We start from the raw sequence: 17,466 nt of genomic DNA, 5'->3' as shown, positions 1-17,466 counted from the left end.
CTTTAGTAAAAATATAAATTGCTGCTCCTCCGTTGTTGTGCGATTTACATTTTCTCCTCAGCTAAACCTAATCATATTTCCATTTTTAACTCACATGCTCACATGATGGGCAGGTATCATCTTGAAGAGATAACTATTATATGTGGTTAATCTACGTCCTGTATCGTGAAGAATAGCCAGCAGATACTCGTTTAATGGACCTCGAAAAATCGTTGAGATAATTAAATTTTCACGGCAACAATGTTTTGCCATTGTGCGAAGACAACGAGGTTCGGAATCATTAGCGCGTTGGTAGACGGATAACAAATTGGCGAAGAATCAGGGGGCTAACATGGTCTATGGCGAATCGTACGCCTTCAACCGCACATTAATTGCACCTCTCTGGCTGACAGACAATTTCGTATTTTTATGGCATTTCGCCTGTGTGCACGTGCTAATATGTCAGTGTAAAGCGACGGCTGTTGCAAGAGCCCATTGACCCTCCACGTAGAATGCCTTAGTGATACGAAATGATGTAATTCTCTCCTAATTAACACTACCTCCATTGCTTTTAATTTGATAAAAGAATCATTCATTTGATGACCGCACTAGATGTTGTGAGACGGGTATCATAAAATTGTTGTGAATGAAATTCTAAGAAGAAACACAGATGAATGTTGTGTTTAGTGTAATAGGGAAATTAACGTAATTTAAATTTTTGGCTTTAGAATAATAACATAGTTTCCTCTATTTTATTAAATGTTAAAAAGAGAAACGTTTTTAAAACTACAATTCTTGATTTTTAAATAAAAATATAGTTTCTTTCATTCATTTCCAACTAGATAGAGAAAGGTTAAAAAAAGCTGCAGTCTAGAAGTTTGAAACACTATGAAAAATATGTATATACTCTCTGTCTATATAAATCTCTTAGATACAAGCTTGTACATCATGTGTGTGGAGTATATGAAAGAAAATGTTAAGTTATCTCTGAAATAAATAGGAATAAACTTTAAAAATTGGTAGAAGTGAGTTTAATGAATGAGTTGTTCATCATACTTTGTATTATGAAATATTCATTATGCAACCTGCTCTCCATGAAGTTGTGTAAAGAAACGAAGACAATTGTGTTCCAAATCAAGGACGAGATCAAGCAATTTTAACATGAAAATTTAAAAATAGTCTTTCCATTTTTATTTCTGAACATAGAAAGACAAATAATTGCATGAAATATAAAATAAAGCGTAAGGAAAATATAATTGCTCATTATTTAAACAGTGAAAAATAAAATTTATATAATTTGTATGTAACATAATATATTATATGTCATATAAATTTTAGTACAATCCTAAAAAGAGATTAGAGTGGATTATAAAATTTTCAAGCAATGTCAGAAAATATTTTTAAGTGATATATAAGTGTTATATAAATGAAAATATGTTAAGTACGTAATAAGAAATAATGTAGGATCAATGTCATTTAGAAACAATAAAATGATCGTGAAAGTTGATCGTATAAGAAGAATCAAGATTCTAGGTTGTAATCACTCCAAGCAACTTCTAGCAGAACTCTTAATCGACTACATTTGGTTAGAAAAACATGTTTAACCCATGACGCATGTGTATACTGGGTCGTTTACGACCAGTAGTTTTAAGTAATTCTTCGTCTTTTTCCATATTTCCGTTCAAATTTTGCTTTGCTTAAAAAGATTGATATAGTATGTAGTAATAAAAATTATTGCACAGTGTTCTAGAAACTTGGAAAATGATTCACGAATTTCGGGGAATTTTTTAAAACACAGAAACTTAAAAAATTTACATGAATTTAAACAACCCAATATACAGACAACGTCAGTAAAAATAAGATTGCAGACATTCGAGTCAAATATGGTTAAAATCAATGTTCAAAACCAATTAAAGACATCGTTAGCATAAAATTGTTAAAAAAAATGAGACTAAATTTATTTGTTGAAAATTAAATTAATTTCTTGTTCTTCCTATAACAAAGATATCATAAGGTTCTAATTTCCATAAATAAAATCAACTTAAAGTTAGTAAATAACTCAAAATAAATAGTTAACTCTTTACGCAAAATTTGTCAAATATAACTTCCAGGATGCCTTTAGTTATTTCAAATTTAAACTTTCATTAAAAATATATCAAATGTTTTATCTTATCTATTCTAATGGTGTGTCGCATAATGTGGTCAACAGGTTAGAAGGGGGAAGGGGTTCTCAGTGCATAAATAAGTTATATTTTGGCATATTAACCAGGCCTCGTTCTCGAGAAAATCGAGTTTGAACATTTTTCAAGCATATCTGAAGTTGGACGACTAACAACTGGGTATGAACAAAAACGATCAGCAGGAGATTTGAGTAAACTTGAGTAAATTTGAGTAAAATCAGCTGGAGATATATGAGTAAACAATCCACATGACAAAATAAGCCAAAAATGCAGAATGGAAGTTTTCCGTTTAAGGCTCCATTTGTAAGAAAGTAGAGCTTTAATATATTTAAATGCGGACTGGCCTAATGCGTATATGTTAACACGCGAATAAATTCAAATTTAGTTTTCTCGGAAACGAAGCATTCTGAGAAAAAATGCCATTCTACATTTTCGACTTATTTTTACACTTACAATCACTCGCTAGTCGGTTGACCACGTTATGTGGCTCAGCCTACATATTGTTCTATGTCTCTACTATTTCAATCTGTATTTCTATAGTATATTATCAAAAAAATGATTTTACTGAAATTGTTAATAATGGAATTCTCGTCAAGTAATAAGCAAAACTAGATGAAATATTTAAAAATTCAAGTGCAAGATTATTAAATATTGTTTGCACAACACATCTGGCGTAAAATTCATTCAGTAATTCGATACAACAACGAAAGAAAGAAACTTGTAGACTAATGATTATCATGATGTTGTAATGACACCGACAGTAATTTTGTAACACGACCAGTGTCATTTAGAAAGACGTTAAAGACGTTAGGAACCAGTGATCTTTTCATCCTATTACATGACACGCAGAAATTTACTCAATTACAAATAAAATCAATAATGGTAGCGATGCCGATTTATTACACGAAAAGAAAAGATGATTGGCTTGAAACAATTTATAGTCAAAAGCCGAATTTGCACAGTGTCAAACACAGATGAAATAAGGGTGAAAGCGACGATCATCCCCCATGTCCCAACAAAGTGAAATAGTGTAAATTCGGCTTTAAATTCAATAATATACTTGTTAAATGCCTTTGTCTTTGATGTAGAATCGATATACACGTTTTGAAGTTGCAAAATATATAATTCTATATTTTAATATTTTTACGTATTTAAATATTATTCCTTACTCTGTTAGGAGTTGAACATTATTTTAACTATCTAATGGAATTTCTACTTTGTCCTACTATGGCTAATTTTTTTACTATCTTATATAACAAGGGCACTAGTAGATGGATTTACATTTAACGCTCGATAATAGCGTTTAATATCCTCTAAACAGTACAAGTTTAAAAAATTGTATTCACCTGTCACGAAGATAATGTTAAAATGTAACGTTAGCTTTCGTTTAACCTCGAGTAAAGTACGCGTTGTGACTTCAAATTTTTATCAAATTGCAGCAATAGAAGACACATATTTTAAGTATATAATTATATCGGATTATCAAAAAGATATTTATCAATCCACAAAATTATAAAAATTATAAAAAGTACAATATCTCAATCCTCCGGGCAATTTTTACTTTATTCGTCATCATTGTACAATCAACCCATCGAATATGTAAAATTAAACAATTGAATAATGTTAGAAACGTAATTGCATTTTACAAGTATCTTCTCGAAAAGTGTAATTGAAAGAAAAGAGGAAGAAAAGAGAAGGGGAAAGAGGAACTAAGCAAGGTAAGAAATTCTAATCATAATAATAAATATTATCTGTTAAAGTGTAAAGTGTGCTTCTAAACCCGTGCAAAATCTCGTTTTCAATTTTAGAAATGAATTTTTTGTAGCAAACGTGCAACTATGATATGATCGTTCGCGTTCAATTCACCTTGAGAAATGCAGAAAAAGGGTGCTGCTAATGATATAGAATGTAATAGTCAGAGATAAGAAGATAATGCCAGCCCGTATCAAATCAGAAGAGAGCAATATTAGACGAAGAAGACTATTATGATTATTGAAGAGAATTATCAACCTCGCATTCAACAACGAGAATAGGATAAGATGAACGTTTTGCGCCAAGGAAGAGGCATTCGCTTAAGATATAAATAAAGCAGACATTTTCACATTGATCTCTGATTACGATAAGAGAAGATATAAAAGAAGAAGGAAAGAAAAAATTTGATATGGAGAATAGAGAAAGAAATTTAGAAATTACCAGGAATTGAAGAGTCTCGAAGATAAGCTGATTTCTACATGGTCTGACAAACATTCGAGTAACAATACGTAAATCATATTTACAATATGATTAGATCGTTGCAACGGACAGTCATAGGCGATGTTAATGAAGAAAGTAGGGAGATACCTTGGATGCGCAACGTGAGATTCCAGAGGCACGTAGTTCGTCGACAAGCGTTAATTTTATGTCGAGATCGGAGCATCCTAGAAAGACGGTGCACATTTTCACTGACACGTGTCATTCCACCAAATATTCACCGAATATAAAATGCTTTCTAACAATAAAGAACACCACTATTGCACTCGAGGAATATAAGACGAACCAGGAAATGAGGCGATCGTGCACCTCGAATCACGTTGCTCGAGACGAACTGAAGGAACAATCTGTCAATCCTTCGTGAACAAATAATACGATAAATTTAATTAAACGTGTTTTCTAATAAATAAATACATTTAATTTCTCGTTGTTTTAGCTGAACTTCACCAGCGACAATTTCAACGTACAGTCCTTGCGTTTCAAACAACGGAGCAGAATTTTTCACGGACACTGAGACACTTGTTTACACGTTGCAACCACGTTTCGACTCTCGTCGACTACGTTTTCCTAATATTTTATCGTCGTTTAGAGCTTACCGAGAAGCGCGTACATCCACGTCGTCGCCGACGACGAGGAAGCGGCGTCATCCTCGAGGAGCGCAGAAGGCCTCACGCCTTCCCTGCTCTCAACCGATGCCCTCGTGCTTCGAGGGTGCCTCTTCGACGACGACGAGGTCGTGCCGCTCGCGGACCACTGAGTCGAATATCGCGAGTTCTTCGATGCTACCACGTGCTACCGAAAGAAGAGGCGGCCACCTCGAGAACCATACGATACACGAGGAACGCCACAACCGTTGGCAACCTTCGCGATCGTTTACCGTGCCACTACTGTTCCATTAGAGAGGTGGTGGTTGTAGTGGTGGTAGCAAACGACTTTACGAACTCACGCGCACTCTTCACCCGAGGCGGCAAACGAATACTGAGCGCGGGTGGTGGTAGTGATGGTGGTGGTGGACTAGCCGGAGGTGGAAGTGGAACAACACTGATGATAGATCCTGACGCAATACGGATTACCGCTGTTCTGGACCACGTGCTCTTCTGGCCCACCGCAGCAGGTGGGAGTGACTAAAACTATTGCTTGCTTCTACGTTTATGCCAACTTTTCTCTCTGTCTATTCCCTTCTCCAAAAGCTCCGACAGTTGGTCGCTCAATTAAGTGCTTTATTGTTCTTGTTTAATCGTATGTTACTCTTTGAAATAATGTTCTTTGAAAAATGACCTTTATCAACCTACTTCTGCTGCCGCTATAATAGCACGAATGGTACTACTAGTACGTTCAAGTCGATTTTCTTCCAGTCTTTTTGCACTAAGTAGAGTCGCTTTTTCTTATGTCATCGATTACGGTATTGATATCGCTCAGTATCTTTCGACGAGAGTAGTAGAGTTTTCAGATAACTCAGCCAACTTGCACGATAATTTGCTGTCTTTCGCGGTGAAAATGCTTTATCGATGTGTTTTTTCTAGAGCCACAAGAAGCTTTTAATCTTCGTTACAATGACATCAACAAGTCTTTTGTCTTTCAAGGAGACCTTTACATATCAGGGGGTGCGTATCAATTGGTACGTGTCAATTTGATAGAGCTTGACATTATTGAATATATGAACGTTTTACGTTATTACACCTTTTTAAATCTTTACAATTTCAGCAAAACAAAATTCACGCGATTAAAATTATCACAATCTTCATTTATGCGTTTACACATCCATTTTTAAGGCTTCGAAATTTTCATATTTCTAAATCTCTGGAACTAATTTCCGTGTTAAGAGCTACCAAATTTTCCAAATCTCCGAAACAACGAACACTGAAAATTCGCGGCAAATCGAGACACGAGGAAATAGACCACGCGGTCGCGTGTCGCCGGCGCAAGTGGGAGTGACTAAAACCGCCCTACACCTAGGCGCTTATACAGCGTCGATGTCGATGGTACCGTGATCATCATACGCAGGTCTAATCCCTCGGCAAGGTTCAACAGGAAACCAATAAGGTTTTCGCGCAACCACTTTGTAAGAATCGCTCAAAATTTGTTTCGAAAGCTACGACTTCCTTTTTTGATTGTTCAATTAGAAGAAATATCGCCACGTTTTATCCCCAACCTTCTGGCATAAGAGTCTCCTAAAAGCCAAACTGATTAATTTCACGCGTTTGTTACTTCATTTCATTGCATAAATACGCGATTAATGTTTAATTTTCAAAAAATGAATGACTTGTGTCCATAAGTCTATTTATTAAAAGGAAATTATATAAATAATAGCAAAATCTAAAACAAATTAACAAAACAACCTTCTGGCATAAGAGCCTCCTAAAGGCCAAACTGATCAATTTCATTCGTTTGTTACATCATTTCATTCATAAATACGCAATCAATGTTTAATTTTCAAAAAATGAATGACTTGTGTCCATAAGTCTATTTATTAGAAGGAAATTGTATAAATAATAGCAAAATTTAAAATAAATTAACAAAACAGTATTTATAACATTGTCACTTTTCTCCTATACTTTTCAATTTTTGGAGTTGACCATTGCGATTTTTGAACGGTTAGTAAGATAGATAAACAGAATTGGATTTCACTACATATATCCAAACTACAGGAGAAAAGTTACAATAGCTCGCATTTTACAGAGGGGGAATTTTAAAATTCAAATATTAATTAGTACTATATTAATTAATACTATAGTTTTATTTGATTTTCGAACTAAATATATATTTTTATCGCCCTTTTAAAGATTATAAATGATTGATATGCATAAAGTTAATTGAAAGCTATCTTTGACCAATTTTCATCTTAATACTTTTAAAATTAAAACAATTATTTTCAAAACCCATCTTTTGCACCTATAATAATAGGCAATAACTTCGATGCGTAATATATTTTGAATTCACATGCAAAATTAGCGATGCACAATTTTTGTCTACGTAACTTATAATCTGTGTAAATTAGTGCTGTAAAGTTACAAAAAATGATCGAAGATTAATTCTAATATACATAAAGAAAAAGTTTATAGATCTTGACATCAAATTAAGCTACGAATTTAATACATTTCTCATATTTGTTTTCTATTCAATAGATGTTTTAAAAAGCTCCTATATCTGATTTTATCGCTTTATGTTTATCTAAATCTGCGTTTAATAAAATATTGCGCGCGTATAGCTACTTTCAATGCAGTAATGTAACGAGGAAACTCGATATTCGGAAGAACGGCGTTCAAAATCATATTCTTCAAAGCTTTATCGCTTTTTACTAGGAGTAAAGATTCATGTTTTTTATCATTTTAGTGTATGTTAAAAACAAAGTATATTTATTGAATTTATAGGTGTCTCTCGTAAATATCGCGATTTTATAAACGAAAGAAAGTTTCGACTTCGAATATTTCGAAACATGATTTTAACAGATACGTCCCTTGTTGCAAAGAACTCCTTAATCTTGAATTATGTTGTTGGTTTTGTACACTTTTAATATTTATCGTGAATATAAATATCACTTCTTTTTATGAAACTTACGTTGACTCGCGAAAGTATTTGAACACTTACTATAGAAAAATTTTAGTTTCATATTGTACGTGTTGTATAAAATATTTAAAAGTATTACTAGCATTGTGATAAGACACAACTGTTACGATCATATTAGTCAAATTTGAAATCGATCTAAAGATGTATATATGTAGAAATTGCAAGATGTATGTTGCAAATAAATGCATATTTAGTAAAATATTAGTATACAGCATGAATAGCTATGTTAAGCATATACTGAGTGTTATATATGGTCCCACTGAATATTGACGTTTATTAATATAACGTATAATTAGTCTTTATGAAATATATATTTGTAAAATCAAATTTGTTTTAAACTACCAATATAATGATGAGTATCGAGTCTTGTAACAGACCTAATGAAATTTTAAAATGCTTCAAACACACATAATATATTCGTAAAATGTATCTATGAGTATTCGAATACTTTCCTGGCTTGTGCATATCTTTAAGTCTACCAAATCGTTCCTTTCCCAATGATATTATTTTAAAGTAAGTTTTCTTCAACAAATAGCACAAAAATTCGAAAATCAATAAAAATGACTTATGGTTTCCTCTATAATTTTAGTAGAAATTGTCTGGATTTAAGATGCGGGTCATTAAAAATGTTAATGATGTTTTTGCACACTAAGAGGTATATGTACATTAGGAAGCATTTCCGTAACGGAGTATTACGTCAATTATTTTCATCTGTCTGTTTTCCTATTGGGAAATACAGGTTTCGTTAATTACAGTGCGAAACCGCGATAATAGTTTGCATCTTAACGATACTGTCATTCGAATGGCTTGAGAACTGTTTATTCTGCGAAACACTGAGGAATGGTATCGATATCTTGTAATTTCACGTCTTATCGTTGATATGACACTAATTGACTCGAATGGGAGATTAACAGAACATACTTTCTTTCTTGTCTCAGATATACATCGGTAAAATCTTGCCAAAGTTAGTGAACTTAATTGAACTTAAACTGTTTGAAAAAAAATTTTAAATTTAATAAAAAAGATTAGAGGGAAGTAGTCATGTAGAGTACTGAACGAAAGTATTTAAATACTTGTAGAAACTTTTTATGGATCCCATATTATGTACGTTATGTCTACAAACCATATTGAAATTTTATTGGCACTGCAACGAGACACGATTGTCGTGGTAGTATTAATCTTTGATATGAATTTAAAAATGTAGATGTGTGTTAAAAAATATTTATTGCAAACATATGTACATCACACGGGTCACCGAATTATTTGAATTTGCATTATTATATATTTATTCGTTATATTTAATGGAATCATTATTAAACTATGTTTAAAATTACTTTTATATAGATAGATTCTTGGAATTGTTTGAAATTTTTCCATTATAATCATGGTAATCGTATCTCATTACAGTGCTAATGAAAGCTCAAAAATTTCGTATATCACACATAGTATATTTATAAGAATTTTCGTAGAAATTTATTTGAAGATATTTATAAAATGTTAATAGTAATTATAAACAGAGTAAAGATATTGTAGTATCGTGGAAATTTAGGAAATTAATTATAAATTTTTTCCTGATACTATTTATAATTTGTAATTTATTTACGATAAATTAGTTATACAGATATTAATTAGACAGAAAACGATGATTGTTTAATTTGGAACTAAATGTAACAATCTTACTCTAATTCGACCATTCTCGCAACTGAACAACACCAACAACTCAATCTCTCAGCTACGCTAGTAACTCACGCAACTCGACAACGCTAACCACTCAATCTCTCAACAACGCTAACAACTCTTGTAACACGACAACGCTGACAACTCTACTCTTCTACTCTTCGATTAACTCTGACCTCTCGACTCACTCTCACTTCTCGATCAACAACAACTTTTTAAATTCAAATCGTCCCCCTCTATTAGCGTTATTTTTTCCTCTCTCTAATCCCATCCTGTTAACGCTCCGCAAGAACTAGGAGACTTTAGTCACATAGGCTTTTCCCCTATATAAACTAACAACCGAAGGACAGACGACATTGTTCTAATCGATCTCTAATCAGGCTTTTTCCTTACGATACTACAATATGATAAAGTTCAATTAATTAATTAATCAATTAATATCAATAAATGCGAAACTAGAAATATTATTACGTCAAATCGAAGAATAGATGAAATGGATCAACATCTTTCGAAATTTGAAAGCATATCTCAAGTCGATTTATAGGAACGATAGTCGATTTATAGGATTCATAGGAACAAAGTGTTCAAAATTGCTAGAAATCCAGTGATTTGACTAATAATGATAAGCATAGAAACTTGTAAAGATATTTAAACAAGGAAATGACAATTTCCTGTTAGCAACGATGTTTTAATTTATTCAAATTTGAATTGCCCGAATTCCAATAACTTGACTAATTTAAACGAAATTTAATCGATCACTCTGCGATTCTCAAATTTTTTGTGTCTTAAACTCGCTTTCATTTCAATGTAGGTAAAGATTTTTTATATTGTTAGAAAATTTGTAGCATAAAATTGAAGTGAGAAATCATTCACATCAATAATGATTCTTGCATAATTTCCTCAAATTTGAGAAATTTTCTAAGAACAAAAAAGTATGCTTAGGTCGAAAATCTCTCCAAGAAGACGAAAAATTAATATTTCCTTTACTACGTTTATGCAACCACCTTCATTTTCATCTATTCGAGAATCTGACATAAATTAGCAACAATGTGTTTTCAAAATATTTTTAGTCACGACGTAATACGAGTGAAAGAAAAAGAAAGTAGTTAGAAAAAATGATATACCCACGATTCCGTTGTCCCGAAATTCGAATAAAATCGAATGTGCGAAGAATCAGGGTCCCAACCCTGCGAATTTCTTCCCCTTAAAGGTATAAGGGGTCATTGGAAAATTTCCAATAAGGTAACGCGAGGGTTACTTCTATTGGAGAGAAGCGCCGGGTAATCCAGTATTGAAATCAAATGAGTGTAAAGACGCTATAATTAATTGAATCAAACAGAGGAAATTTACAATAGTTAGAAAATTTTGTAAAATATATTTAATAAGCAAATGAACAAAATATAAAAAGGAGAAGGATACATATTATGGCGAATAAAGATTAATTTAAAGAGATATTTAAGAAAATATTTTGGTGATTTCCTAGTTCCCAAAACTAAATGTTGAGATTATGTAAAAATAACAATGTCAGCCTCTATTACATTAAAGAAGAAATTCAGAAACATTGTAATATGGAACACTGAGAAGAATATGATTGAAAATCATAGCAATTTTTTATAGTAAGATTTTCAGAATTTAGTTATATACATCAGTTTTTAAAAGTATCATCCTTTTAGTCTCATGGCTAATCGAGTCATAATTTTACTTCCTACCGACATACATTTTCACGTTTTGAAACAATATATTGATATATAAAATATAAAATAGTGAAGGTACAATATTGTATGAAAAATAGCATTGACTTGATTTACACTACAGCCAGCTAATTGAAAGCTAAACTAAAATTGGATCAGGATATAAACAGAATAATCATATTAAATATATAAACAGAATATTCGTATTAAATCTATTATATAAATTTATTGAATATTAACATTATGAATTAACCAAATAATATAGTTCGCAATTTTATGAAGATCGCAATGATGTTTCAATGAAAATATTAGAAAAAAATATAGTGCATGTATTTCAATAATTTTTTAAAATTTTCTCGTCGAGATAACTAACTCATTCGATATTTGTAACACGTGTACTACTTACATCGTTTGATATGACTTTTGTATGACAGTTTGTCTGGTATTATCACCTTTAAAATGTGCATTTTAAGGAATTTCTTCCCAATATCTATCACAGGAAGCCAACAAAATGTGAATTGTTCAGGCCAGACGCTAATACCAGTATACCCACATTGCGTGTGTGTACAGGATTCAATATGAGAGTAAAAGAAACCATTATTCATCGAGCATATCAATCGAATCAATAAATACGCATGAATTTCACGGAAAAGTAACGCAACAGCGAAGTCATAATAAATATCGACACGTATCCAAAAAGATATCTAACATTTTTCATTCCTGTGTTTTCGATTATGTTCACATTATTAATGAAAAATTTAATTCTTTCTCTGTATATACATATGTATGCGTGCACAAAATACTATTTGCTCGATTTAAAAATGCAGCTACATGCAACTCATCGTAGCAGTCCTTATACAATGAAGAAGATGCCGAATGACGTTTGCGGACTTCTTGTACAGACTTCGTAAACAGGAACAACTCGAAAGATACTACGGGAGGGAGCGTGGATGTTTTATGAAAAAAGTTTCTCTTATTATTTTGTAAGAATCGTGGTATTGTCGATATTCAATCGGGTCACAGCAAATATGTATACTATAAAATCACTCTTTGTTATATTCCACAGTTTCTAGTCATATTAAAGTAAATTATATTAACACAACGTTAGGAATGTAAATTAATCTTCAGAGGAATTGGATTTTTCTTCGTCGACTTGAAAATTCCCACGATATGTATACGACCAAAAATTTCCTAATAAATAAATAAATAAATAAATAAATTCCCAATAAATAAATAACCATTCGCCTTGTTACGCTTGATATTATTTATTTGTAACATAGCACTTGAGTAAATCAATAATTAATTAAACGATAAATATATTCGTTTCCAGTAAAACTAGATTTTAATTTTACTGCATGATATCATTTTTATAGAAACATCAGAAGGAATATGTTCCTATGATTAATAATCAATAAAAGAATAATTTTTCTCATAGTGCAAAAGAATTCTGTTCTAAGAGAGTCAGTTATAGTTATTCGCTTTAATAGGAAAATCAAGTATTAATAACGATGAATTGCTTGTTGACAAAACAGTACATAGTACGATGATAAAACAAAATAAAATAGTAAAAAGGATACAAAATAATATTAAAAATATATAGATCGGTAGTTATGTAACTTTTAAATCATATGGCATTATACAGAAATAAAAATAGTTTCCTTCAATTTTTCAGCTTAAAATTGATTATTTCGCACACTAATAGTTAATGATACGATTATTACATGACCAAATAACATTATGAAAGAACGTTTTAATGCATATCGAATAAATATAAAATACGCAATATATATTAGAATTTCAGTATTTAAATACAACGATTCACGAATGTATTCAGACACTTGTAGATATCTTTTATGAATATATATATTATTGTGTTATGCGAAACATCTTGAAACATTAACATTGAAATGAGATTATATTGGTAAAGTTTCAAACAAATCTGGAAACGTACGTAGATACTACAAGTACATATTTTGTAGAGATTAAAAATATTTAAACGGTCAATTATTTATTATATGGTATTAATAAACCTCAATATTCAGTGAGATCATATTTAACATTTAGCACGTGCTTACAATGGTTATTCATGCTTCGATTTATGTTGATTCTACATACAATTTTTACATACATCTTTAGATTCATTTCAGGTTTCGTGAATGTAATTATGATAATCGTAACCTGAATTCATGTTATTGAAATTTTAAAAAGTTTCGTGTATAATGCACATGTGGCATTTATAAAAATTTGCCATGTTATGTGTTCAAACATTTTCGTACGCCAGTCATATGCAGTATAAATATGAGTATGATACATCATGAACCCCTGAAAAAAGATTATAACAAATAATAAATGTAAGTTATATTAATATAAATATAAATACAAGTAAGTAGTATCACATATGAATATTTTTCATCGTAACGTTTAGTACATATATGAATTTTCAGCTTAGTTTCAAATTTTGTTAATATAATTACAATAAAATCGTATCTCATTGCAGTACTAATGACATTTCCCAAAGTTTCGTAGAACGGATGCAAAATATTTATAAAAATCCTTTATAGTAAGTATTCGAAAACTTTCATGACCCATTGTATTTTAATCAGCAAAGACTGATGATGTGTAGCATCTACAAAATGATCTCTTGATCCCTTGATCCCTGATCAATGCTAAGATCTTGTGAGAGCTGAGTATATTGTATTAATTAGTGCTAATTACACGAATTAAGCTCGAACGTCGGTCCGTATGTACCGATCTGTTTGTAACGCAACGGTAATTGTCATCGTCCCCATCGTATCAGCCCCCAATTTATGATCGACATCGACGTTTGAAGTGACCACAGAGACCTTCCTCGACCCCTTCTCTAAATCGGCCCTACATACTCATTAGCGTGATTTTTCAGTAACCGGAGATCATCCTCGATTAATTTACGCTGATTTCGCACGCTGTTGCCTTTCTGTTTCTCTCTTCCTCTCTCTCTATCTCTTTCACTCTCTCTCTCTCCCTCGTGCATCATGCTTATCCAATTATTCGCCGTGAAACAATGTATTTCAAACAACGATCTTTAACCTTTGTTAACGGGCCTCATCGGCTTACCGGCGGCCGTAAATTTTCGAACTGAAATATTTCGCTCGGGAATAATCCTCAAATGTGACAAACGCGGATCGGGCGCCGCGCTGGTTAGTTTATAGTTTACAGGGAAAAATTGCAGCAAGTGCGATCTCTCGTTGAAGAATTTGTCGCGTTTTCAAATTTTTAAGATGGTTTATGCCACAGAGATTTTATCTGCATCATAGTTTGCCTATCATTAATATCTCTTTCTTACAATTTTATCACGTTTCGTCGAATAAAATAAGGGGATAATTTATGATTTATAAAATTGGCGTGCAAAATGTCATTTTATATTATAAAACCTGTTAACATGTCATGCACAAATTTTTACTAACGACAGTAATTCGTAATTTGTGAAATTTGGTAAGAATCTTAATTCAATTATGCCCTAGAGTTTTAAAACGGTGCGTGATATATTCGTATGTAATATGTAAATAATTGATGATTAATATCGAAGATTATGAATTTCGCATATGTACGTATGCACAGTAAGTCATTCTGAAAAGTATTGCTACCACCAAATCATCGATCCTGAACGATTCATAACTTTTTATAATACGAAATTCAAAATTCTTAGCAATGAGAATGCTCGTTGACTGGCTTTCATTGATTAGAAATTTCAAATTTGTATTGTAAAAAAATATCAGTTGTTCAAATTAGAGATATGAATAGGTACCGTGACTATTTTATATAGTATATATTTATTATATATTCTTAATTCTGAAACCTTAAATGGTACTGTTGTAAGCCATAGGCATAGCTACCCTACCCTGCAAGCTGGATTATTTAATTATGAGGCATGTAACTAAATTTTGTTGTATATTGTAAGTGACATTAAAAATTCCGTTATATTGCCAACAGGTAGTTCATATTATCAAGTTGGCAATTGATCGTGTTCTCATAGTAATTAATCTGCTATTCTTTCTTGTCCTACAGATATAGTAATTTTATGATAAGTAGGCAGACATTTCAAATTATTTTTTCAAAGTTTTATAATACCTAAATTAATCTAAATTTCTATATGTTGATTTACGATTATTTCCATTTTCTATAATTAACTTACTATTAAAGATTATGGGAGTCAAGTTTCGTCTATCAAGTTATTTTACATAGTGAAATTAATGATCTCTACTCGGATAAAATCTATTAGATTTATTCACTCAGTATTCTTTAGTTACTAGCAGCACATCAAGGTATCAATTATTTTCTCCGATTCCTGAGTGACCAGAGATTCCGGAAATCAGTTCTTTCCGTTGATTGGTAAGATAACACTGGTCAATCTTGTGTAACTCAATATTTTTCCGGAAAAAGCTGCAGCCTGTGAAAACATATTCTTTCGTCCCTTGATTATGCTCATATAACGAATAAGTATTGAGCTGTAACTACCTACTATAATTCGAAACTCTCGACGCATCTATCCTTTTACTATTTTCTTAATTTTAATTCTAATAATTTGTATTTCATTATTTACAAATTCTTTCCTGTATTAATACAGTCAATCTTGACTGTGTATTTATATTATGTAACAGAAAGTCACGTGATTTATTACATTAATATGTGTATATAATGCATATAATTATTTCGACGTATTTCTGTGTAAAATCAATTGTATATACATATACAAACAATCGCATATGAGTAATATAATATGACAATGTGTATTATTTCATATTTATTTTAAAAAGCGTGTAATAAGTTATGACTAATATTCGAAATTAATCTATTCGGAAGTATTTAAAAAATCAAATAAGTAATAAAACGGAGTGTAATAAGTTAACATTTACGACGTTATGATAAATCAATCTATTAAGAATATTTTGAAAACTATATAAGTAATAAAAGAAGGAAAATCGGGCAATTAAAAGATCAATCAGAGAATTAATAATAATAGCAAATATCGCACAAGATAAATACTAGAAAATGTTGATATATGTACCAGACTTATTTCTGGTAATGTGATAGCTCTCTCTCTCTCTCTCTCTCTCTCTCTCTCTCTCTCTCTCTCTCTCTCTCTCTCTCTCTCTCTCTCTTTCACTCTCTCTATATCTATCTATTTATCTATATATGATATATATAGTTCTCTATTTCTTTTAATTGACGAAATTGGTAATTTGTTAAAATATAAATTAAAACTCAATATATCTATGTATTAGCTTAAAATTATGGAGAAAAGTAACCATACCCTCAAATCTACTTCGAGCAGTTCCACTTGGCCCTTCATTTGGCTGCATGGCCCAATTATCTGCAAATAAAATGTTTGATTATACCACAATTTACAAAATATTTTAAGAACGTACATAAATAAGTTTCCAAACTTCTCCTAAATTTTTTAATAATAATTTTTTCAAAGAACATTATCAGGACATAATCGTATTTCATTGTCATTTTCCTTGTTAAAGAAACGTTAGTCGATTTATTGCGTGTGAAAAAAAGGATACGTTTGATTATAACAGAAACTTGTAAGTACTATTTCAAACCCTCTATCGAATTTGTCGATGTGTAGAAAATTTGAGACTCGTCCCAGAAACGTGAACGTTAAATAAATTTCGCAAAAGAAGCCTAATATTACGTCCAGTATACACGATGTGGCGTTGGAACACAAAATATGTGTTAGACAGCAATTAAATTGCAAGGAATGACATATCGTTCCATGAGAATGGCTCATATTACGTATGTTTTTCAGTTTATAAATAACCTGATTTAAGTAGACTCGTGGTACTTCGGAAGACTACACTATCGTTAAATAAAATATACGATACAAACAAAATACAAATCATAAATGAAATTACTTAATAGATATAATATCTATCGCAATAGATATAATATATATCGCAAATAGAATTGTTGTCTGATTGACATCGCAATAATTATTCATGTGCTATATAAAAAAATAATAAGACTTTCATTTTCATTTTTTACTGATTTATGAAGTATCAATGTCGTATTTATGCAACATTTTAGTTGCAATTTTTGCCAACAAGTTTACATTTTGTTTTCCAACAATATCGTTATGA

The 17,466-nt window shown here is 31.4% G+C and overlaps 1 protein-coding gene and 1 long non-coding RNA gene across 18 annotated transcripts in view; one reads left to right on the top strand and one right to left on the bottom strand.

Annotated features, from left to right (window-relative positions):
• Positions 1–17,466, top strand: part of LOC126918090 (uncharacterized) — a 702,612-nt gene that overhangs the window by 418,572 nt on the left and 266,574 nt on the right. The window lies entirely within an intron of this gene.
• LOC126917565 (protein cycle) overlaps positions 1–17,466 on the bottom strand; it is a 366,148-nt gene that overhangs the window by 82,672 nt on the left and 266,010 nt on the right. For 9 of the 11 annotated variants that reach the window (XM_050724557.1, XM_050724635.1, XM_050724626.1 and 6 more), the window contains one exon: positions 16,635–16,694. In XM_050724557.1, the coding sequence (XP_050580514.1) occupies positions 16,635–16,694 (60 nt within the window). Of the gene's footprint in view, positions 1–4,499; positions 4,983–5,005; positions 6,014–16,634; positions 16,695–17,466 lie in introns of those variants that run through there. The other 2 variants (XM_050724616.1, XM_050724577.1) reach the window with 2 other exon arrangements.

Source organism: Bombus affinis, chromosome 1 (genome assembly GCF_024516045.1).
Source record: "Bombus affinis isolate iyBomAffi1 chromosome 1, iyBomAffi1.2, whole genome shotgun sequence".
Lineage (NCBI taxonomy): Eukaryota > Metazoa > Arthropoda > Insecta > Hymenoptera > Apidae > Bombus > Bombus affinis.
The sequence above is the reverse complement of the archived record's forward strand: the minus strand, read 5'-3'. Positions and strand labels throughout refer to the sequence as shown.